The following is a 24931-nucleotide window of genomic DNA, read 5'->3' as shown; positions in this document are numbered from 1 at the left end:
GGGTGTTCCTCTTTCTCCACATCCTCGCCAGCATCTGCTGTCACCTGAATTTTTGATCTTAGCCATTCTGACTGGTGTGAGGTGGAATCTCAGGGTTGTTTTGATTTGCATTTCCCTGATGATTAAGGATGTTGAACATTTTTTCAGGTGTTTCTCTGCCATTCGGTATTCCTCAGGTGAGAATTCTTTGTTCAGTTCTGAGCCCCATTTTTTAATGGGGTTATTTGACTTTCTAGAGTCCACCTTTTTGAGTTCTTTATATATATTGGATTTTAGTCCCTTATCTGATTTAGGATAGGTGAAGATCCTTTCCCAATCTGTTGGTGGTTTTTTTGTCTTATTGACGGTGTCTTTAGCCTTGCAGAAGCTTTGTAGTTTCATGAGGTCCCACTTGTCAATTCTCGATCTTACAGCACAAGCCATTACTGTTCGATTCAGGAATTTTTCCCCTGTGCCCATATCTTCAAGGCTTTTCCCCACTTTCTCCTCTATAAGTTTCAGTGTCTCTGGTTTTATGTGAAGTTCTTTGATCCACTTAGACTTGACCTTAGTACAAGGAGATAGGAATGGATTGATTCGCATTCTTCTACATGTTAACAACCAGTTGTGCCAGCACCATTTGTTGAAAATGCTGTCTTTCTTCCACTGGATGTTTTTAGCTCCCTTGTCGAAGATCAAGTGACCATAGGTGTGTGGGTTCATTTCTGGGTCTTCAATTCTATTCTATTGGTCTATTTGTCTGTCACTATACCAGTACCATGCAGTTTTTATCACAATTGCTCTGTAGTAGAGCTTTAGGTCCGGCATGGTGATTCCACCAGAGGTTCTTTTATCCTTGAGAAGAGTTTTTGCTATCCTAGGTTTTTTGTTATTCCAGATGAATTTGCAGATTGCACTTTCTAATTCGTTGAAGAATTGATTTGGAATTTTGATGGGGATTGCATTGAATCTGTAGATTGCTTTTGGCAAGATAGCCATTTTTACAATGTTGATCCTGCCAACCCATGAGCATGGGAGATCTTTCCATCTTCTGAGATCTTCTATAATTTCTTTCTTCAGAGACTTGAAATTTTTATTATACAGATCTTTCACTTCCTTAGTTAGAGTCACGCCAAGATATTTTATATTATTTGTGACTATTGAGAAGGGTGTTGTTTCCCTAATTTCTTTCTCAGCCTGTTTATTCTTTGTGTAGAGAAAGGCCATTGATTTGTTTGAGTTAATTTTATATCCAGCTACTTCACCGAAGCTGTTTATCAGGCTTAGGAGTTCTCTGGTGGAATTTTTAGGGTCACTTATATATACTATCATATCATCTGCAAAAAGTGATATTTTGACTTCATCTTTTCCAATTTGTATCCCTTTGATCTCCTTTTGTTGTCGAATTGCTCTGGCTAGGACTTCAAGTACAATGTTGAATAGGTATGGAGAAAGTGGACAGCCTTGTCTAGTCCCTGATTTTAGAGGGATTGCTTCAAGCTTCTCACCATTTACTTTGATGTTGGCTACTGGTTTGCTGTAGATTGCTTTTATCATGTTTAGGTATGGGCCTTGAATTCCTGATCTTTCCAAGACTTTTATCATGAATGGGTGTTGGATCTTGTCAAATGCTTTTTCCGCATCTAACGAGATGACCATGTGGTTTTTGTCTTTGAGTTTGTTTATATACTGGATTACGTTGATGGATTTCCGAATATTGAACCATCCCTGCATCCCTGGGATGAAACCTACTTGGTCAGGATGGATGATTGTTTTGATGTGTTCTTGGATTCGGTTAGCAAGAACTTTATTGAGGATTTTTGCATCAATATTCATAAGGGATATTGGTCTGAAGTTTTCTATCTTTGTTGGATCTTTTTGTGGTTTAGGTATCAGAGTAATTGTGGCTTCATAGAATGAGTTGGGTAGAGTACCTTCTGTTTCTATTTTGTGGAATAGTTTGTGAAGAACTGGGATTAGATCTTCTTTGAAGGTCTGATAGAACTCTGCACTAAACCCATCTGGTCCTGGGCTTTTTTTAGTTGGGAGACTATTAATGACTGCTTCTATTTCTTTGGGGGATATAGGGCTGTTTAGATCATTAACCTGATCTTGATTCAACTTTGGTACCTGGTATCTGTCTAGGAACTTCTCCATTTCATCCAGGTTCTCCAGTTTTGTTGAGTATAGCCTTTGGTAGAAGGATCTGATGGTGTTTTGGATGTCTTCAGGATCTGTTGTTATGTCTCCTTTTTCATTTCTGATTTTGTTAATTAGGATGCTTTCCCTGTGCCCTCTAGTGAGTCTGGCTAAGGGTTTATCTATCTTGTTGATTTTCTCAAAGAACCAGCTCCTTGATTGGTTGATTCTTTGAATAGTTTTTCTTGTTTCCACTTGGTTGATTTCGCCCCTGAGTTTGATTATTTCCTGCTGTCTACTCCTCTTGGGTGAATTTGCTTCCTTTTGTTCTAGTGCTTTTAGGTATGTTGTCAAGCTGCTAATGTGTGCTCTCTCTAGTTTCCTTTTGGAGGCACTCAGAGCTATGAGTTTTCCTCTTAGAAATGCTTTCATTGCGTCCCATAAGTTTGGGTATATTGTGGCTTCATTTTCATTGAATTCTAAAAAGTCCTTAATTTCTTTCTTTATTCCTTCCTTGACCAAGGTATCATTGAGAAGAGTGTTGTTCAGTTTCCACGTGAAGGTTGGCTTTCTATTATTTATTTTGTTATTGAAGATCAGCCTTAGTCTATGGTGAATTGATAGGATGCATGGGACAATTTCAATATTTTTGTATCTATTGAGGCCTGTTTTGTGACCAATTATGTGGTCAATTTTGGAGAAGGTACCATGAGGTGCTGAGAAGAAGGTATATCCTTTTGTTTTAGGATAGAATGTTCTGTAGATATCTGCCAGATCCATTTGATTCATAATTTCTCTTAGTTTCTCTGTGTCCCTGTTTAGTTTCTGTTTCCATGATCTGTCCATTGGTGAAAGTGGTGTGTTGAAGTTTCCCACTTTTATTGTATTAGGTGCAATGTGTGCTTTGAGATTTACTAAAGTTTCTTTAATGAATGTGGCTGCCTTTGTATTTGGAGCATAGATATTCAGGATTGATAGTTCCTCTTGGAGGATTTTACCTTTGATGAGTATGAAGTGTCCCTCCCTGTTTTTTTAATGACTTTGGGTTGGAAGTCAATCTTATCAGATATTAGAATGGCTACTCCAGCTTGTTTCTTCATACCATTTGCTTGGAAAATTGTTTTCCAGCCTTTCATTCTGAGGTAGTGTCTATCTTTTTCTCTGAGATGAGTTTCCTGTAAGCAGCAAAATGTTGGGTCTTCTTTGTGTAGCCAGTTTGTTAGTCTATGTCTTTTTATCGGGGAGTTGAGTCCATTGATATTAAGAGATATTAAGGAAAAGTAATTGTTGTTTCCTGTTATTTTTGTTGTTAAAGTTGGCATTTTGTTCTTGTGGCTGTCTTCTTTTAGGTTTGTTGAGGGATTACCTTCTTGTTGTTTCTAGGGCGTGGTTCCTGTCCTTGTATTGGTTTTTTTCTGTTATTATCCTTTGAAGGGCTGGATTCGTGGAGAGATAATGTGTGAATTTGGTTTTGTCATGGAATACTTTGGTTTCTCCATCTATGTTAATTGAGAGTTTGGCTGGGTATAGTAGCCTGGGCTGGAATTTGTGTTCTCTTAGTGTCTGTATAACATCCGTCCAGGATCTTCTGGCTTTCATAGTCTCTGGTGAAAAATCTGGTGTAATTCTGATAGGCTTGCCTTTATATGTTACTTGGCCTTTTTCTCTTACTGCTTTTAGTATTCTATCTTTATTTAGAGCATTTGTTGTTCTGATTATTATGTGTCTGGAGGTATTTCTTTTCTGGTCCAGTCTATTTGGAGTTCTGTAGGCTTCTTGTATGTTCATGGGCATCTCTTTCTTTAGATTTGGGAAATTTTCTTCTATAATTTTGTTGAAGATGTTTGCTGGTCCTTTGAGTTGAAAATCTTCATTCTCATCCACTCCTATTATCCATAGGTTTGGTCTTCTCATTGTGTCCTGTAATTCTTGGATGTTTTGAGTTAGGATCTTTTTGCATTTTACATTTTCCTTGATTGTTGTGCTGATGTTCTCTATGGAATCTTCTGCACCTGAGATTCTCTCTTCCATCTCTTGTATTCTGTTGCTGATGCTGGTATCTATGGTTCCAGATTTCTTTCCTAGGGTTTCTATCTCCAGTGTTGCCTCATTTTGGGTTTTCTTTATTGTGTCTACTTGCCTTTTTAGGTCTAGTATGGTTTTGTTCATTTCCATCATCTGTTTGGATGTGTTTTCCTGTTTTTCATTAAGGACTTCTACCTGTTTGATTAGGTTATCCTGTTTTTCTTTATGGATTTGTAACTCTTTAGCAGTGTTCTCCTGCAATTCTTTAAGGGATTTTTGTGCTTCCTCTTTATTGTCTTCTACCTGTTTACCAGTGTTCCTTTGTATTTCTTTAAGTGTGTTATTAAAGTCCTTCTTGAAGTCCTCTACCATCATCAGGAGATATGCTTTTAGATCCGTGTCTAGTTTTTCCGGTGTGTTGGTGTGCCCTGGACTGGGCGAAGTGGGAGTGCTGGGTTCTGATGATGGTGAGTGGTCTTGGTTTCTGTTAGTAAGATTATTACGTTTACCTTTCGCCATCTGGTAATCTCTGGGGTTAGTTGTTGTCCTTGTCACTGTTTAAAGATTGGAGCAGAAGCTGTGTTCCACTCACCAGCAGTCTCAAAATCCTGTGGCGGGGGTCGTGGGTAGCTGGCAGTACCCCGGTGCTGGTCCAGCCGGAAGAGGCCTGTGGTCCTACTCAGGCCGGTTTTCTGCTTCCCTAACTAATGCAGTCTCAGGTCCCGCACGCAATTGGATTGGAGCAGAAGCTGTGTTCCACTCTCCAGAAGTCTTAAGATCCTGTGGCGGGTGTTGTGGGTAGCTGGCAAGTGTCAGCCGACCCTGGGCCCTAGCTACCCCGGTGCTTTTCTGACCAGAAGAGGCTTGTGGCCCTATATAGGCCGAATTTCTCCCTCCCCAACCAAAGCAGACTCAGTTCCCGCATGATTGGACTGGAGCAGAAGCTGTGTTCCACTCACCAGCAGTCTCAAAATCCTGTGGCGGTGGTCGTGGGTAGCTGGCGGGTGTCAGCCGACCCTGCGCTCTAGCTACCAAGGTGCTGATCCGGCCGGATGAGGCCTGTGGTCCTACTCAGGCCGGTTTCTGCTACCCTAACTAATGCAGTCTCAGGTCCCGCATGATTGGATTGGAGCAGAAGCTGTGTTCCACTCACCAGAAGTCTTAAGATCCTGTGGTGGGTGTTGTGGGTAGCTGGCAAGTGTCAGCCAACCCTGCGCCCTAGCTACCCAGGTGCTTTTCTGACCGGAAGAGGTTTGTGGCCCTATGTAGGCCGGATTTCTCTCTCCCCAACCAGAGCAGTCTCAGGTCCCGTGCAATTGGATTGGAGCAGAAGATGTGTTCCACTCACCAGAAGTCTTAAGATCCTGTGGCCGGTGTTGTGGGTAGCTGGCGAGTGTCAGCCGACCCTGTGCCCTAGCTACCCAGGTGCTTTTCTGTGGTTTAAATTCTTTAATGTAGAGATTTTTTTTTTTATCAGATTCTTTAATTTCAATGGTTTCACAATTGCTTTACTATTTCTATACATTTTTGAAAAATCATATGACTTAGAAGATAGGCTGTTTTTCTGTGAAGTACTTTTTTTTTTTCTTTACTAACATGAAGTTTCTAGAGTAAAAAGCTCTGTATGTGTTAAGGATTCTAAAGGCAGATTGATTGGAATTTCCTGTACAGAGTTGACATATTTCAAACCAGGGTCAGAATGATCTTGGGTCAATTTTAGTCCTTTTAATATTTATTCATTGCTTTCCTTTGTATCTCACCTTACACAGTCTAACCTTCAGATAGGCACTTTGGAATCTATTAACTTTCCAGATCAGTAGGTAAGAATAAAACGAGATGACATCCCAGGCCTGTTGTGTTAGCCTTGCTTGGCTGTACTCTGCCTGCCTGATGGCCACCAAAGTCTTGGAAAATGTCTTGATTCCCTTTGTGACTATGAAATTCACGTAGCCATGTTATCCAGAGCAGTTTATATCCACATCCTAGGCCACACTCATTTATATCAAGTTCCATACAAACAATTTTATTATTCTTTTTGAGGTGATAGCTGTGTTCTGGGGGCCACAGAAAAACAGATTGTCCTAGACTTATTGTGAAAATAGAAAGGGATTATTTTAAAAGGAAGATGCCAAGATTATTAATACGTTTTTTTCTTTATTTTTGTCTAGGTTTTACCACAGAGCCTAGACAAGCCTTAAGCTTGTCATGTAGTCCAAGCAGACCTTGATGTAATATTACTTCTGTCTACAGAGTGCTAATGTAGCCCAGGCAGACCTTGGTCTCATAAGTCTCCAGCTTCTGTCTGAGGAGTGTCAGAAAGACAGGCATGGGCTACAGTGGTAACTTAGGAAAACTTCTTTAAAATGATTTTGTGAGAAGCTAAAATAATATGATTGTAAAGAAAATTAAAGGTTAGTTTTATGTTAAGATCAACATTTGGAAAGGCAAGGTCTATATGTCTTGTGTTAATTTTTCATATTACATTTTATACTATATTAGTGTGTGAGCATGTGGTATATTATGTAACAAATATATATATATATATGTATATATCACACACACTATATGTAGATACATACACATATACACATGTTTATACACAAAGTATCATAACTTTTGGGTTAATTTCTGAATTACTTAGAATAGTCACAATTCTTTCACTCTTTTCTTCCTTCCTTCCTTCCTTCCTTCCTTCCTTCCTTCCTTCCTCTCTCTCTCTCTCTCTCTCTCTTTCTTTCTTTCTGATAATATTTGAACCTGAAGCTTGACCCATGTGAAGCAAGAACTCTTTCATTGAAAGACCACCCAATTACATCCTTATAAATATACAGATAAGGAAAACCACCCTAGCCTCCCAGGAAAAAAATGTTCAAGCAATTAATTTATGATTATTGAAGAAGATATTTTAATAATTTGACTTTCATCTGTATAGGGTGACATAGGTGGCTTTTATGGTAATAATTTGTTGAAATGGGACTGGTAAAACAGCCATGCTGTAAGAACACATACTGCACTTACATAGGACCTGGGCCTGATTCTCACCTCATACAGCAGCCAGCTTGCAACTCTGTCTAAGTCTGGCTCTAGGGGAGCCAATGTCCACTTCTAGCTTCCAAGGAGACCTGCACTCACACACACACACACACACACACACACACACACACACACACACACCCACGAGCATGTGTGCACACACACAATTAAAACTTAACAAACCTTAAAAAAATAAGTTATTGATCATTCGTGAATTATCAAATGTTTTGCCCAGTACTGTGCATATTAACATTTGCTTTGCAAAATACTTTCTACTGTATGTATAGTTGTATTTATTTCACAGGTGAAGAGGCAGTCTTAAATAATATGCATAAGTTATAACGTTAGAAAATATCAGAGCTAGACTCAGTTTTCACTGCCTGATCTAGAGTTTCTAACACCATACCAGAAGCATGACATTTTCTGCCTGAACGTTGCTGCCTATGGGCTTGTTAGGTTTCCTAATATAAAGAAACCTGGACACAGTCAACTGTTACATAGGCCAATGAATTAAAACATGCTTTCATGAGATGTCCATACAATGTAACTCAACTTCCTACATTACTCTAATTTCTTTGATAATTGACCTTTCAGTTGGTTTTTAAAACATAAAGAAAATGTGTGTGCTTTAGGAAAATGCTGAGGTACAAATCCCATACTTCAAATACTTCTAGCTTAAGGAATAAGAGAAAATAACATTTTTTTCAAGTCCAACATCGATTTTTAAAATCTAGTGAATGATTTTTAAGTCCAACAATTTTAATGCTCTTTCCCCTTTCTTATGCACATTCAATATTCTGGATAGACATAGGTTTGAAGCACCCCTGCACTAGGGGCTTCATAAACATGCTGTTTATATTAAGTGTTTTGTGTTTGATTCTTCTATATGTTTTACCTCAAATACTTAAAATTGTTGACATAGCAATTTTGTTAGACCCAGAAGTGTGGGAATGTGTACTTGTGCATGTGTGTGGGTAAAATCAACAAACCTGACTGTGAAGTAGAGGACAGTTTTAGAATGGAGTTGGGAAAATGGAATGCAATTTGAGAAAAGAGGTGCAGAGATCTGGGTGAAAGAGAAAGGTTAGGAAGATGAAGGGAAAGCTTAGGAAGGTATGTTGGACATGACTAAAAACAGATGCTGCCGGCAGCAGCACGAGAGCGAGCAGGGAGGACGGTGATTCTGAAGGTTATTTATCACTCAGAATAGAGAAGCAGAAATCAGACAGCCTTAAGTCCGGGGGTGGGGTGGGGTGGGGGAGCAAAGGCGGGAAAACGATCCTTCTTACTTTGCATGGGAAATAACAAGCCTGAAGTCAAACATGGTTGAGAGTGGACCAGAGGACCAGGGTTCCTCACGGAATAGGGCTGATGTTACTGGACGGGGCTACCAGAGAGCAACAGAAAGCCCCGACTCACAAGCTGCAGGCTGAATGAGTGTCTGTTGAGGGATCAATGAGGTTTGGGGTTGCTTACCACCCAGTTTTCTGCGAGGAGAAATGTGGGCGTGGGACAGAAAAACGTGAAAGGCATGACTGGGTGATCAAAACTGATGACATTTGTGATATCAGCGATCTAAGTAGACTTCTGTATCCCCCCCCCCTTTTTTTTTCCTTTTAGAATTGTACTAACGGAGAATGCTTAGCAAAATCAGTTTTGAAGCATCATGGATAGACTTCCAGTTGGAAATATCATAAGGCAATCTTATAGATCTTTATATTTCAATGTAGCAGCTGTTAGCTGGGCACTGGGGTGTATGGTGTGAAGAAATCTGAGCTGACTAGGCAGTGGAAGCAAGATGATCCCCAGAACCCAGTAGTTTGTCTCTGACACTAATACATACTTTACTCATATTAATAAATAATAATAATCAGTAAGGAAGATAACTAAAATTAGATTTAGTTCTGCTCATAATTTGATTTTTTTTTCCTGGAATAGTTTGTATAAATAACAAAAAACAACACTGAGCTTAAAGAAAAGCATTTTAAATCATGAATCAAGGATTCAAAATAATTATTCTTTTAAATGACAAACCTTGTAAATGATTTAAACTAGTGAAATTTAGTGAGCAGTGTTAATATTAGCTCATTTTAAGAAGTAATCAAAGCCTTTCTAGATCAGCAAAGGTTATACAATGTTTAAAGTACACAAATTGCAGAAAATGAAGATGTTACCTGTCATTATGATAACATTTGTGTTTGTTTTCATAGCAAGAAAATGGGCATCCCACATTTGGAAAAGCATACTAATATTGCCAGCAATTTATCAAATATGATATTTTAAATTGTAATATTTTATTCTTATGTGTAAAAAAATTAAAATGTGGCCACTGTCATATACATTGATCTGAAAATGTTACATATATTAGCTAGTTCAATGCATCTGGAAGAAAACAATTGATGAAGACTAATCCTTTTAGAGTCAGACAGCTGGTGGTATTCTGTTGAATGGAAAACATGGATCAAATAAAATGAAGGCAGTGTGCAACCTACCAAATTATCCTTTCCAGGCTTGCTTCATGATTTTGTATAAGCAAAATATCTTGAATCAGACATGCAGTGTAATCAACAATTCTGTAAATGTGCCATGGTTTTCTGAGGCTCTTCTCTTTGTTTGCACAGCTGCTTTCTAGAGAACTCCCTCTCATATAACTAAAAGTACTGTTGCTGTTCATTTCTATGTAGGGGCCATATCTAGGAAGACAGTGCCTGACAGCAATATTTTATCTACAGAAACTTGATGCATCATTCTATTATCATTGATAAAGTCAATGTTGAGTCACTCAGCATCCTACTACACTGTGACTTTATAAACAAGGAAAGGACCGTTTTCAAGTTTTTGTTGTTATTTCTGTCAACTTGATATAAGCTAGAGTTATCTTGAGACAAGGGGCCAACTGAGAAAATGCCTCCATAGGATTTGCCGGCAGGCAAGCCTGTGGGTCACTTTTTAAAATGAGTGATTGATCTGGTAGGACCTAGCCCATTGTGCATGGTGTACCTGGGAAGGTGGTCCTGTGGTGTATAAAATGTCAGGTCCAGCAAGCCAGGGGAAGCAAGTTGGTAAATACTCCTTTATGGCTTCCGCTCCAGGTCCTGACTCCAGTCTCCTACTCGGCTTGAGTTATTGCCCTTATGTCCTGTGATGATGGCCTATGATGTGGTGCTGTAGATTGAAATAAAACCTTTCTTTTCCATGTTGTTTTTGGCTATGGTATTTTATCACAGCAATAGAAACCTAATTAATGACAAACTATTTATGCAAAATTTTACCCAGAAACTTTAGTGTACAATACTCCAGAACAAAGTGAGCTTTCAATCATTTGTTAGAAGCATATCATAAAGCAATCAAATCACTATATCTAAAATCTTCATCCCAAGGGCTTACTGAACCCATATTGAGAAACCAAATGTTGTAAAGTTGAACAGCTGACTACATGACTGATTGTAAGCACATGCATTGTGAGCAAAATGCATTGAAGTCAATTATTATACAGTACTAGCATGCAGGGATTAGTAAGACACTGTAAATGTGACCCTCCTAGGAAGTTTGGGGGAATTTAACTTTCTATCTTTGCCTCATCATTTGCAACAATTATCCGCTGAAATATGGATTAATGAAAGTGATTAGAAATTAACAGCAAAATATGTAGCTCACTATAATTTGGCCAATTTCAATATATGAACATTAAGATAACATATAACTAGTAGAAGTCAGAAAAGACCAATACTTATAAACTCTTAAACTGTGTATCATAATTTCATAGTTCTATAAGTGAACATGAATATCCCAAAAGTTTAACAATAGTAAAATTTATTTTAAATTGAGTAAGCATGTTTTGTGTGTTTCTTTCTACGTGCACGTGTTTGCATGTGTGTTTCTGTGTCTGTTCATGAGTGCTGGTACCTATGGACTCAGAGGCATCTGATTCTTCTGAGCCCAATGTTGTGGATAGTCCTGGTCTTCTATTTTGATGCTAATTCCACTTTCCCATGAGGCATTGTGGATGAGGAGTGAATCACATATACAGGTGACTTCTTGTGTACCTGCTCCCCACTTTAACTTGTAAAATAAGGGCTAGAGCCAGTGATTGGGCAGTAGAAGGGAAGGTGGAGCTATAAAGTTTGTGGGGAGAAGGAGGAGGGGAGAGGAGAGAGTGGAAAGAGAATGGAGGAGAAGCACATGGCCTGAAGAAACCACAAGTTATAAGGGGTCTCACAGATGGGGAATATAGTAGTGTAGTGGTAGATTTGCTGAATGTAGGTGTGAAGCTTGTATTCTTATTTATTAAGTTGTGTTTTTTGTTGACGGGACTTATTTGGGTTGGAGATTGAGTGCAACAAGACAAAGTTATAGGCAGCTAAGAGTAGTTTAATGTGAGTGCTATGAACAAAACTCCTGCCCTTTCTAAGAGTAGTACATGCTGAGCTTTCTCTGCAGCCCAATAAATTATGCTCCAAAGTTCAAAATCAAATGTGTGGTGAATCTGTGGCATTTCTGGCAATATACCTATTACATCACTTGGTGTAATGGAAGCCATGGTTATGTATGCATGACATCATACAACACAGTCCCAAGAATTGTTGCATAAAACACTTAGGCTTACAATTGAAGCAATTATAAGTTTTGAATTGCAGTGTTAATTATTGTCTGAAGGTTTATGCTCTAAGGGAAAATATATGATGTAATTACAGGAAACAAAATTTTAATATTTTCTAATGTCTGTCATTACTCAGTACATAATATTAAATTAGCAGCAGTTTTAAGAAATCAAACATTCTAACACAATATTATCCAAACATATTAATTTTTCCTTATATTTCCTTATTTTGCTCCACCCTGTACTTAGTAGTATATCTAAATACTCTCATGTTTTACTTTTGTGCCCTTTTTAATTAGTTTAATTTGTTTTTTGATGGCTTCATTATGAGGATATTTGTTCTGATTTTGTTCTCCCCAGGATACTTTTCTTGATGCCCTTTCTGCCTTTTTTTTTCTTTTTCTTTTTTGCCTTCTTTATTTTAACTATGCTTTTTCTGTCTCCTCATTTCCCAACACCTTCATATCATTTGTTTACTATTTCCATACTCCCTCTAGATAACTTTTAAGTTCAAGCTGCATTATACATTGTATTGCCATTTCTAGGTTCATTATTGGTTAGCTATTAGTAGTTTATAATGGATTTTAAGTCTACAAAGTATTTCATGTGGTTTGATGTTGTTTCTTGCAGAGCAGTTACTTTCCTTTTTGATGAATGGTGCTGGAGGTTGGAAAGCTAAGAGTAGGATCATGAATGATAATACTGCCCTCCCCTGTCACATTCAGAACAAATATTGAAATCAACACATGCACAAATAACAGCACAAAAACACAAGAAACATGGCAAAAACCAAGGCAGTAACACTCCTTCAAAAACTCACAATGTTCAACTACTGAACTCAAGGATATAAAATGCTAGGACAGTTCACAAGGTTTTTGATATAATGGTCAGTGACCTGAAAGGTGATTAATAAAGCATGTTCAATAAAGGCCCAAGGAAGTCAGCAACATACAGTAATAAAATGTCAGTAAAGTGTGTGAGAAAAACACAGCAACACTGAGGAAAACCTTACCAAAGACTTGAGAATGTTAAACAAACCCAATTAGAAATGTCAGAGGTGAAAAACTGAATCACATGGAAAACACAGTGAAAGGCACCAACAATGGACTTGATCAAGCTAAAGAAAGAATATGCGGAGCAAGGTTGAATAAATACTACTCAAACATCAACTAGAACAAAGAAGAGCATGCCTACCAGTATAATAACTAAGGATTACACCTGAGGAGAAGATCTGAGAGAAAACCCAAAGCTGTGGAGAATCCAGTCAATGAAACAATAGCAGAAAAATCCCCCAAATTTAGAAAAAGAGATAAACACTCACAACACGAGGCATGTTTAGAAATCAGAACAAGCATAACAGAGAAGAACCTCATTGCTTCATATTATTGTCAATGTGGCAAGCATATAAAGCAAAGTGATAACATTAAGAATTGAGGGGGGCCGGGCGTGGTGGCGCACGCCTTTAATCCCAGCACTCGGGAGGCAGAGGTAGGCGGATTTCTGAGTTCGAGGCCAGCCTGGTCTACAGTGTGAGTTCCAGGACAGCCAAGGCTACACAGAGAAACCCTGCCTCGAAAAACCAAAAAAAAAAAAAAAAAAAAAAGAATTGAGGGGGAAACATGGACTCACCCACAAAGACAGAAATATTGGAATAGCATCAATCTTCTCCTTAGCAACTTCCCAAAACAAAAAATGTAAAGAATGTTTGTATTTCAAGAGCTGAAAGTGAAAACAAGAACAGCATCCACCAGAATAGCATCCTCAAACCTGCTAAGCAAGAATCCTTTATGCAGTCAACCGTCTCTTAAAAATGATAAATAAATAAGGACATGCCAAGATAAGGAATTTAAAGAACAATAACCAAGCACTACAGAAGATACTTGAAGGAATCGTATATACACAAGAGAAAGACAGTTTTAACCATTAGAATTGAGAAGAGAATAAATTTCACAAAGGAACAGATGAACAAAGAATGATTAAGAGGAAAAATTTCAGGTCAAACAAGTAGTACATCTGCTAGTCTCTCACATGAGCAGGCAGTAAGACTAGCAATAATTCGTCTGGGCTTGTTAATCTTAAGTGTCAACTTGATGAAATTTCAAATTACTTGGGAGATGAGGCTCTGAACATTCCAGGATGTGATTATTTTTATTCATCTTTATTTGGTTAATGTGAGAAGACCCACTTACTATGAGTTGTTATGATAATCTGGATTGGGATTCTAAAAGGAAGGAGAAAATATGTTGAATAGAACCTCATTGTTTTGTTCCTTGAATATGGGTGCAAGGTGTCAATAATTTGCAAGAATGGAACCAGGAGGGAAAAATTCCATTTATAAAAGTCTTGGCTTTTGTGAATGGTTTGCCATGGCCATGAAGAGCGGCAACTAATCTTTGTATATTTATTTCACATGCTGAAACTTCACATAGTTTACTTTCACATTTCACTGATGTTCTAGTAGGGGTTTCAGGGGTTTTGATGTGGGGAATTACGTCACTTATCAAAACACGGAAGTGACTGAGACAACACTATTGACAGAATGTCACAGAACTTTGTGAAGTTTTTAGTTAATGTCAGCTTATTGGTCCAATAGACCACCGAGGTTATCACAGCACACTTATTTAGTCTCTATACTTGAATCTATCAAATATGTGACAATGGACTCTTGTTCACCCCATGACTTTAACTGGCTTAATGCATATTATTATAGAAATTCCATACTGAATCATGACTTTTCTTGTTCTTTCTCATAGTGTATTTCTAGAGCATTAGAAGCTGTGTTATCATTTATATATATATATATATATTATTTAAAAAATGTATATTACTCTCTTCCCATTCATTGTCCTCACCCCCTCCATGTATGTCCTCACTTCCTCTCAAAGGCATGCAGTCTGTTTCTTTTTGTGATTCCATGTATATACAAATCCATAAATGAATACATACAATCTACTGGGTTTGTTTAGTGTTGCATGTATATATATGATTTTCCAGCTGAGCAATTGGAATTGGAAAAAAAAATGAGATGATCATCCCTGAGGATCACTAATTCTCTCTTTCTCGGTAGTCATTCACTGCTCAAGTTTTGTCTAGAGGTAGGGCCCTATGAGAGTTTCTTCTTACCTATTACCCTGTCTTTTGATCTTGTCGTTGCTGTTGTTTGGCAGCCACATTTTCTTGGATGTAACTACCTTATTTCTAGGAGATACAATTTCCCAGAAGACTTCCTGGTCCTCTGGCTCTTTCAATTTCTTCAAACCTTCTATGATGTTCCTTGAAATGTAGATGCAGAAGTTGGGTGGGTAGATGAATACGTTTGTCTAAGAATGCTGCAATCAGTTATTCCTTGTGTTTTAGCAAGATGTGTGGGGTTTGTAATGGTCTCCACATGCTGCAATGAGAAATGGTCCCTAGCATCCCTGTGCACTGCTCCCAAGATGTGGCATCTTAAGCCTCTGCTCTAAGACCCACTGGCAAGAGGACTTGGAAACTGTCCTCTGTGTGTGGTCCTGGCTTTGATGACTGTGGACTTTTCAATATCAATCTTGAGCTCACACAGGACCACTTGTCAGTGCTAGGCACTAACAGGACCTCTCAAGGACCTTCTGGACTTTCACCAGTGGCATCATCCTTCTGGCCTGAGACAGAGATGAAGGATTTCATCCATGTTGGATATACATTGTACCTCAAAGCTCTGGAAACATCCTAACTACAACCAGAGAAGATTTCCCAGTAGAACCCAGCAGCATTTTCTAAACAAATGTTCCCTGGCTGGTGAGATGGTGCTTTAACACTTATATTAGCATGGCATTATGAGGAATTTTTGTGTGAATAAATTGAACATATTAGAATAACAAATTTGTGTGGATATCCTATTTGCAAAGTACTTCAAAAGCTCACTGGTAGTACTCTCTTCAGAAATCATGCCTGAACTAGCAACTGGCTAGCTACTCAGAGATAATGAAACCATGCGTTTTAGAGAAAAACCTACAGCTACATCACTGAACCTGCATAATTCCTAAAACATTCTTAATATTTTTTCTGATAACCAAAGATGTGTAGCTCTCATCAAGAAAACTTTTCTTTGCAAAAGATAGAGACCATTGGAGAAAATCACTACCAATCAGAATGCAGAGCTGTAGAGCCCAGTCCCAACTGACACATCTACAGCACAAATCCTGTGCCTAAGGCCTCAGTTCAAGTAAAGAATTATAGACAAATAAGGGTTTCTGCAAGTGGGGTAAATAGTCTTCCTCAGGGAGGAACATACCATTGTATTAAATACCAAATAGTTAGCCCTAAAAATGTAAAACATATATGTACAAATAATACTATCACACAAACACACAGCATGCACTCACCCGCGTGCGCGCGTGCACACACACACACACACACCACATTCATATATATACACATACATACACACACACATAGACACACAATATACCGTGCACATATGCACACTTCCAGGAGTATACAAATGTGCTAAAGAGAAATAGACTATGTCTTTGAAAGATAGAAAGGGGGATACATGGGAGAGTTTGGCAGTGGTTATGAGCACTGACTATTCTTCTAAAGGATTCAGACTCAACTCGGAGTACCAGTCCTGAGAAATCCAAAGCCATCTTCTGGCCTGCATGCACCAGACATGCACTTGGTGCATGTACACACATGCATGCAAAACACTTATATGCACCATTTAAAAAAAGATTTAAGGGTTTCATATGTTTCCACTTGTGAATTGTAATATTAATATTTTACCTTATTTGTGTTACTATTGTCATTCTGAAATGTATGAATTGTACATGGTTTTCCAAGAAAAAATTAAGAACTTTTCTAAGTTTATCGTACTTTGAAGAACTTATACTTATTGGTGGAGCATCAACCCAAGAATAAAAGCATTAGAACAGAAGAAATACTTGTTAGTTCATTTTCTGCACTAATTGCAGCTTCACCGAGTCTGAGCTTTTCTCTTGATATTCATAATGCTTCTATAGCTATTGCTAGATAAGCTTTTGAAATATAAATGACAGTCTCTAGATGGTCCATCCTTTCGTCACAGCTGCAATCTTTGTTTCTATAACTCCTTCCATGGATGTTTTGTTCCCAATTCTAAGAAGGGGCAAAGTGTCCACACTTTGGTCTTCATTCTTCTTGAGTTTCATGTGTTTAGCAGATTGTATTATATATCTTGGGTATCCTAAGTTTTGGGCTAATATCCACTTATCAGTGAGTACATATTGTGTGAGTTTCTTTGTGATTGGGTTACCTCACTCAGGATGATGCCCTCCAGGTCCATCCATTTGCCTAGGAATTTCATAAATTCATTCTTTTTAATAGCTGAGTAGTACTCCATTGTGTAAATGTACCACATTTTCTGTATCCATTCCTCTGTTGAGGGGCATCTGGGTTCTTTCCAGCTTCTGGCTATTATAAATAAGGCTGCTATGAACATAGTGGAGCATGTGTCCTTCTTACCGGTTGGAACATCTTCTGGATATATGCCCAGGAGAGGTATTGCTGTATCCTCCGGTAGTTCTATGTCCAATTTTCTAAGGAACCACCAGACTGATTTCCAGAGTGGTTGTACAAGCTTGTAATACTACCAACAATGGAAGAGTGTTCCTCTTTCTCCACATCCTCACCAGCATCTGCTGTCACCTGAATTTTTGATCTTATCCATTCTGACTGGTGTGAGGTGGAATCTCAGGGTTGTTTTGATTTGCATTTCCCTGATGATTAAGGATGTTGAACATTTTTCAGGTGCTTCTCTGCCATTCGGTATTCCTCAGGTGAGAATTCTTTGTTCAGTTCTGAGCCCCATTTTTTAACGGGGTTATTTGATTTTCTGGAGTCCACCTTCTTGAGTTCTTTATATATATTGGATATTAGTCCCTTATCTGATTTAGGATAGGTAAAGATCCTTTCCCAATCTGTTGGTGGTCTTTTTGTCTTATTGATGGTGTCTTTTGCCTTGCAGAAGCTTTACAGTTTCATGAAGTCCCATTTATCAATTCTTGATCTTACTGTGCAAGCCATTGCTGTTCTGTTCAGGAATTTTTCCCCTGTGCCCATATCTTCAAGGCTTTTCCCCACTTTCTCCTCTATAAGTTTCAGTGTCTCTGGTTTTATGTGAAGTTCCTTGATCCACTTAGATTTGACCTTAGTACAAGGAGATAGGAATGGATCGATTCGCATTCTTCTACATGATAACAACCAGTTGTGCCAGCACCATTTGTTGAAAATGCTGTCTTTCTTCCACTGGATGGTTTTAGCTCCCTTGTCGAAGATCAAGTGATCGTGGCTGTGTGGGTTCATTTCTGGGTCTTCAATTCTATTCCATTGGTCTACTTGTCTGTCACTGTACTAGTACCATGCAGTTAGAGACTGCCATACCCAGGGATCCATCCCATAATCAGCTTCCAAACGCTGACACCATTGCATACACTAGAAAGATTTTGCTGAAAGGACCCTGATATAGCTGTCTCTTGTGATACTATGTCGGGGCCTAGCAAACACAGAAGTGGATGCTCACAGTCAGCTAATGGATGGATCACAGGGCTCCCAATGGAGGAGCTGGAGAAAGTACCCAAGGAGGTAAAGAGACCTGCAACCCTATAGGTGGTACAACATTATGAACTAACCAGTACCCCGGAGCTCTTGACTCTAGCTGCATTTGTATCAAAAGATGGCCTAGTCGGCCATCACTGGAAAGAGAGGCCCATTGGACACACAAACTTTATATGCCCCAGTACAGGGGAATGCCAGGGCCAAAAAAAAAAAAAAAAAATGGGAACGTGTGGGTAGGGAAATGGGGGAGAGGGGGGAGGGTATGGGGGACTTTTGGGATAGCATTGGAAATGTAATTGAGGAAAATACGTAATAAAATATATTAAAAAAAAGGAATAATCAACCCCCCAAAAAGAAATATAAATGACATTTGCTGAGTAATTCTGAAAGTAAAAACTTTCAAAAATGCTATTTTCTATGGGTTTTTACCTTTATATTCTTCTTGCTCATTCCAGTTGTTTTGAATTCCCTTATTCTTGTCGATAGGCTAGCAGGATCTCTACCTTGCATTCCCCCTCTACCTTTCTCTCTCTCTCACTCTCTGTATGTGTGTGGATTGGGGGTGGGGGGTGGGCGGTGGGTTTCCTTGCATCTGTGAGCCAGATCTTGGTCTGTGCTTTAAAGTTTCACCTTCCAGTGCAATACTCTCTCAGATGTGTCTTTTCTAATTAGCCTCAAGTCATCTACTTTTATACTTTTTATTTTACTGAAGGGATCTACAAGAATGCACATATTATAAGTGTTAGAACTCAATTATCACCAAATGAACTCATTTATCCCATCAGCATCCAGGTCCACAGGCAGTAGAGCACTACCTCTCAGACATAGTTTTGTGCTCTCTCCTAGTCCGCACATCACCAAGCACACTCATTTTAGCCATATGGTCAGGGTCAACAACTTTTGTGTTTCATACATAAAATCATGAAACATTTAGCACTTATATGTGATTTTTTTCACCTAATATTTTCCATGTGAGATTCATGTATGCAACTGCATTTGTGCTATATTTTCTATAAATTTTCACTATTTGTTAATTTTGAATGAATATACATTATTTATATAGTCTACTATTGATCAGCACTTGATTCTAGTTTGTGGCTATTATAGAGGAGCTGGAGGAAGTACCCAGGGAGCTGGGGGGGATCTGCAACCCTATAGGTGGAACAACAATATGAACTAACCAGTCCCCCTCCCCCTCCCCCAGAGCTCGTGTCTCTAGCTGCATATGTATCAGAAAATGGCCTGGTCGGCCATCAGTGGAAAGAGAGGCACATTGGTCGTGCAGACCTTATATGCCTCAGTACAGGGGAACGCCAGGGCCAAGAGGTGGGAGAGGGTGGGTGGGAGAGTGGGTGTGGGAGGGTGTGGGGGACTTTTGGGATAGCATTGGAAATGTAAATGAAATAAATACCCAATAATAAAAAAAAACTAAAAAAAATACTCAAAGAATGTTTTGTTTTATGTACATATGTCTGCTGTAATGTTCTTTGTAGTGGAAATTCTCTTTTTTAATAATAATACTAATTTAATTAACAGATCCAACTAGAAAACTTATCAAAGAGAATTATCTGTGCCAATTTAGCAGTACAAGAACTTGCTTTTTAATATACATTCTCTGAAGGTATTGAATCCTTCAGTTTTCATTGTGTGTATCAAATTCTGATGGTATTTATTGATATATTACTCAAGTATTTAAATGGGCAATTTGTTGTATTCTGAGGGTTTGAACTAGAAACTTAACAACTTTTCAGACATTGAAAGCTTGTGAAATCCATAAGTGGGAGTCAGGGGCATCTGTCCAGAGAGTTTACTCTTTTACTTCTGGTGACAGAAAATTGAAAAGGGTTCATTTATTGGAAAATGATTTATAGAAGTAAATATAATCACACATTAATTTGTCTATGATGTACCTATAGAAAAACTGAAATGGTGAGACTGCAAGATTAAGATATGAAAAAGGCAAAAATCAATCAATGCTGATATTTAAATAGTGTCATAAAATGAAATTACCCTCTATGACTACAAGGATTCTAAAATAAACCTCTAAGTTTTAGGGCTACAATGGAAGACATAGGAAAATAAATTTCTCTAGGAAGAGAATTGAATTAGTTGAGTTTTATTTGTTTGTGTTTCAATTATCATTGCACTTTTAGATGGAGAAGTTTGATGCTTTGTAGGATACTGTTGAAAGAGTAGAGATAATCAGGACATGTTTTGTAAAACTAGTATTAGGAAGACTGATATTTAATCAATAAATACTATGGATCCCAATGACCAAATACTTAAAAGCAGTTGCACTAGGATTCTCATAAGCTATGTTTCAAATAATTGTAGTAGGCTGAGAATAAGTCTATCAAACTACATTAACAAAAGGGAACCATCAATAGCAATAATGTAGTTGTTCCTATATTACTTGAATAAGTTGATATATATGAAGAATTCATTGTTTTCATCATATATTAGGTTGGTAGTGGTAGGGGGATGGAGCGGTAGAAAGAGTAATAACATCAGATCTCATATCTCAATAAACATTTCCTTAAGTTAGGAATGAGTGTCTACTTTCTTATGAAACTTCTATAGTTTCTTTTCAAATCCTAAACAATAATTGATGAGCCTACCCAGGGATTCTATGAAAAGATAAATGGTAGTTACCTTAGTGACTTTTCTATTGCTACGAGAAAGCAAGGTGATAAAGGCAACTTGTACAACAGTTTATTGAAACAATGTTTTCAAAGGGTGAGTCCATGACCATTACAGAGGGGACCATGGCAGTAGGCGGGCAAGCATGGCACTGAAACAGTAGCTCAGAGCTCAGAACTCATCCCCAAGCAAGAGGGAGAAAGCTAGCTAGCTAGAAATGGTGAGCTTTTAAAGCCTCAAAATGACAATATCAAAATGATAAGATCACATTTCCTAATTGTTCCCAAGCATTTCTATCAACTGCAGGCCAAGCACCCAAATTTATGAGCCACTGAGTCTCATTTTCAATTAAATTACCACAGTGATGTAGCTGAAAACTGTGTTGTGGTGAGATGTAAATAAAAACTAACATAGGGACCTAAAGAGAAATAAGAGAATTAGGCAGAAAGAGTGAAATTCAAGAAGCCAGTAGATTTAGAAGGGAACAGCATATGCTTACAGTGTTGAAGAGGTGACAAACAGAAATGAGACTAAATATAAGAGATTTTTAACTAGATGTTTAGATTCTTAGATCTAAGTAAAAAAAAAGTGACAATAATAAGAACTGAATCTACCTTTGAAGCTAACATCTTCAAATTTGTTTTTCACCTTCTTCAATATGCTATTATTTGGCATAAGATTCTTTTGATTCTTTTTTTTGTAGGAATAAAATAATTGATGAAGCAAAAGTAATTCCTTTTTAAATATTTTGAGCATTTAAGGTTCTGGAAACTATTAGAAATTCATATATATTACTTTAGTCTTTAACTCAGGAAACTAAATGTATCTATTATAAATATGTAATGGGTTTAGGAAAATTAATTCAAAAGATATGTGAGGTGGCTAGAGTACATATTCTGGGTACAGTCTTATAAACCTTGTGTCTAATCACTACAAGTTAGGAAAGGTATATTCTGTGAGGACCTCTTCTAAATTCTCTACAATTTTCTTAACAGGAATTATTCCTTGAAGAGAGACAGAGAGAGAACCCCCCCTCCCGGAACTCTTGGAAATTAAATAGAAGACAGAGAAAAGCTTAAATGGTAACATCGTAACATTGTCCCTCCAGTTTCATTTACAGCTTAATTGTCACACATTCTACAACATTTGCCATTAACACAAACATAACCACATAGAAATTAAGACTACTAGTGCTTAAAGTGCCGATTGTCCATGGATTCTTGTTCTAAAGACTGCTACTAAAACACCCTGTAAGCCAACTGCTTCTTCAAAGATCCCTACTTCAGTGGAAGATGGTGCCATTAGGCTATAATAATAAATACTTTGGTTATATACAAGACTGTCAGCAACAACCTACAGACAATTCGCCTATACATTATTACACAGGTGATAAACAAAATCAATCTTACAGCCAACCCATGTGCAAAGAACAATCCCAAAATACAGTCACAGTGTCACCAGCAAGCTTTAACAAGAAGACCCAGAGCACTCAAGGCTCCTCTAACAGAGCTATGAAATCATCATCATCGTTATATTCTAAATGTTCAACAACAGCTTCAAAAGACTCCCTCTTGAAAAATTCATCGTATCCCTCTTGGAAATCCTTGGGCTCTTCTATGTCTTACCACAAATCTGAGGCGGCATCCTTAACTAGCTTTACCAGTGCTTCATCTTTGGAACCTAGCAAAATAAGTTCGAGATCAAGGTTACTCCTCCCGAAGACGCAGACATCATCAAGTATTGACCTTTGCTGGAAATCACCTTCACTGGAGTCTAATCAAAGAGTCTCAAGGTCATCTTCAACTTCCCTCCAACATCACGAAGCACCTTCCCTGAATATCATCTGGACTACACCTTCCTTGGAATCTAATCAAAGTGAACATGACTCACAACTATGTAAATCTAAGTCACAGAAGGATTCCTCATTAGACCGCCTTTGGTCATCTTTATTAGAATCCAGTCAAAAAGCACTGAGTTCGCCATCATTCACCAACAGACTTCAAAGAAACAGCTTTCCTCCAACTTCATCTTCTCTTGAATTCAATGGAGTGACTCGTAATTCACCACTACCCGACTGTAGCAAGCCTCTGAAAATTCCTGTATCAAACTCTAATAACAATGTTTTTAGTTTACCATTGTCCCCAGCAAAATCGAGAAAATCAACTCCATCACCACATTCTTTTCTGCCATCTCGGCGTTTATCAACGTGCCAGCCTAAACCTAAAATAGTGGCTAGATGTGATCCTAGCACTAGGGCCATCAACACAGCTGTTTGCCACCCCAAGGTCCAGAGTACTGCTTCACTCAGTGACAAACAAAGACCTCGTCAGCTACCATCAGTTCATCCTAAACCAAATCCCTCAGGTCAAAGAGTATCAAGTCCTAAGCCCTGTATCAAGAACAAAAATGCTTCAGTTCCGTGTTCCAGACTGCCGAATAAAAGTAGCGTTGAAAAAAGTGTGAAGACAGAGCCAGAGAATGAAATCCCGTGGGCCTTAGATTATAGTCATCCCTGCATTATTAAAGGCGGTAGTGTTCCTGTTGATGTTGTCAATAAAATTGTCAATTCCATCTCCAAGTCTACAATCCAGAAGGATCTCTCTAGGCAAATTCTCTTTCGAAGAATGAGAGGAAAGCCAAACCCTCGTCCTGGTCCCCGCCTTTCATCAACATATTCTGTTTGTTTAGAATGTGCTTCCGCCATAAAATCGCAGTGTAACCATCTTTCAGGAAAGAGAGATCCTCGATGCGCAACCCTCTTTGTCATACCAACACCTGAGAGCAGCACCGATGGGAAAGTAGATGTGAAAATAATCCTTATTCTTTCTCTACCAGAGAAGCCTTCCTCATCCTGTTTCCAACTTCCTATGAAAGACAGTCAATCTGAAAATAATATAGAACCCCTCGATGACAATCTGGACGTATTAGAGAAGATTACACAGTTTTTCCCTGCATCCGAATCTGATTTTATCCAGGGGCTCAAGACAAAGCGAAAGTGTTTGGCTGTATCCTCCGAGAGCAAAGATTTAAGCCAAGAGCCCCAGTCTATTGACTGGCTACTGTATGTTAAAAATAGTAATGGTATTCAGTCCGAAACCCAGGTTCAAGGCCCATCCTCCTCCTCTTCTTCCTCCTGCTCCTCTGTTTCCTCCTCCTCCTCTTCATCTACTGGACGTCCCTCGCCACCCACTCCTTGCATAGATCCCACTCCAGTTCCTGTTTCAGGATATGTTCTTGCAAAGGTGAGAAGTTACCACAGGTTACCTCCAGGGACCTCCTGGCTTGAGTTCATAAGGGGTTCAACTTCTGACACCATCAAACTAAGACAATCACCAGTCAAAACCAAGCCTGTGAGGTCTCACAACTCGAAATGCTTGAAAAAGGGGAAAAGGGAAACCAGTGCGCTGCTCAGATATTTCCAAACAAAGTTTCAAAATGAGAAATCCTGATTAAATCAACTTTCTGTCTCTTTGAAACCAATGATTTTTCTAGTTCTTTGACACAAATGCCTATTTCCTTTACCATGATTACTTATACTCTTGTTAAAAAATTATGATTCTGTATATTAGCTGGCAAAGCATCTGCTCAAGGAGAAATATTATTTTTTGAATTTATTTGTTAGCTGGAGGATAAACTTGTATCTTCTAAAAGCTGAACCCTGAATTCAACATTTTTAACAGAATTTCTTGCTTATTGCAGAAACTGTGCAAGTGCTACTAAATAAGTTTCTGGTCAAATATTAGAAATATTTCTCTTACCTGGTCCTGAATGTTATGTTATTATTTTCCTTCATATGATATATTAATAGCAGTATTTTTTGGTTATTTTATTTATTTACATTTCAAATCCCTCTTCCCAGTTTCCCCTCCACAAACTCCACATACTCTCCCACTCCCCCTGCCTCTATGAGGGTACTCCCCAACCTGCCCACTCCACTCCTGCCTC

At 38.4% G+C, this 24931-nt stretch overlaps 1 protein-coding gene across 2 annotated transcripts in view; it reads left to right on the top strand.

Annotated features, from left to right (window-relative positions):
- Csnk2a2ip (casein kinase 2 subunit alpha' interacting protein) overlaps window positions 1-24435 on the top strand; it is a 125318-nt gene extending 100883 nt beyond the window's left edge. For both annotated transcript variants that reach the window (XM_021184971.2, XM_021184970.2), the window contains exon 3: window positions 21982-24435. In XM_021184971.2, the coding sequence (XP_021040630.1) occupies window positions 22279-24435 (2157 nt within the window). In that variant the 5' untranslated portion in view covers window positions 21982-22278. The remainder of the gene's footprint in view (window positions 1-21981) is intronic.
- The last annotated feature ends 496 nt before the right edge of the window (window positions 24436-24931 follow it).

This window comes from Mus caroli, unplaced genomic scaffold (genome assembly GCF_978045245.1).
Source record: "Mus caroli unplaced genomic scaffold, Mus_caroli_1 scaffold_17, whole genome shotgun sequence".
In the NCBI taxonomy this organism is placed as follows: Eukaryota; Metazoa; Chordata; class Mammalia; order Rodentia; family Muridae; genus Mus; species Mus caroli.
This window is presented reverse-complemented; position numbering and strand designations above follow the sequence as displayed.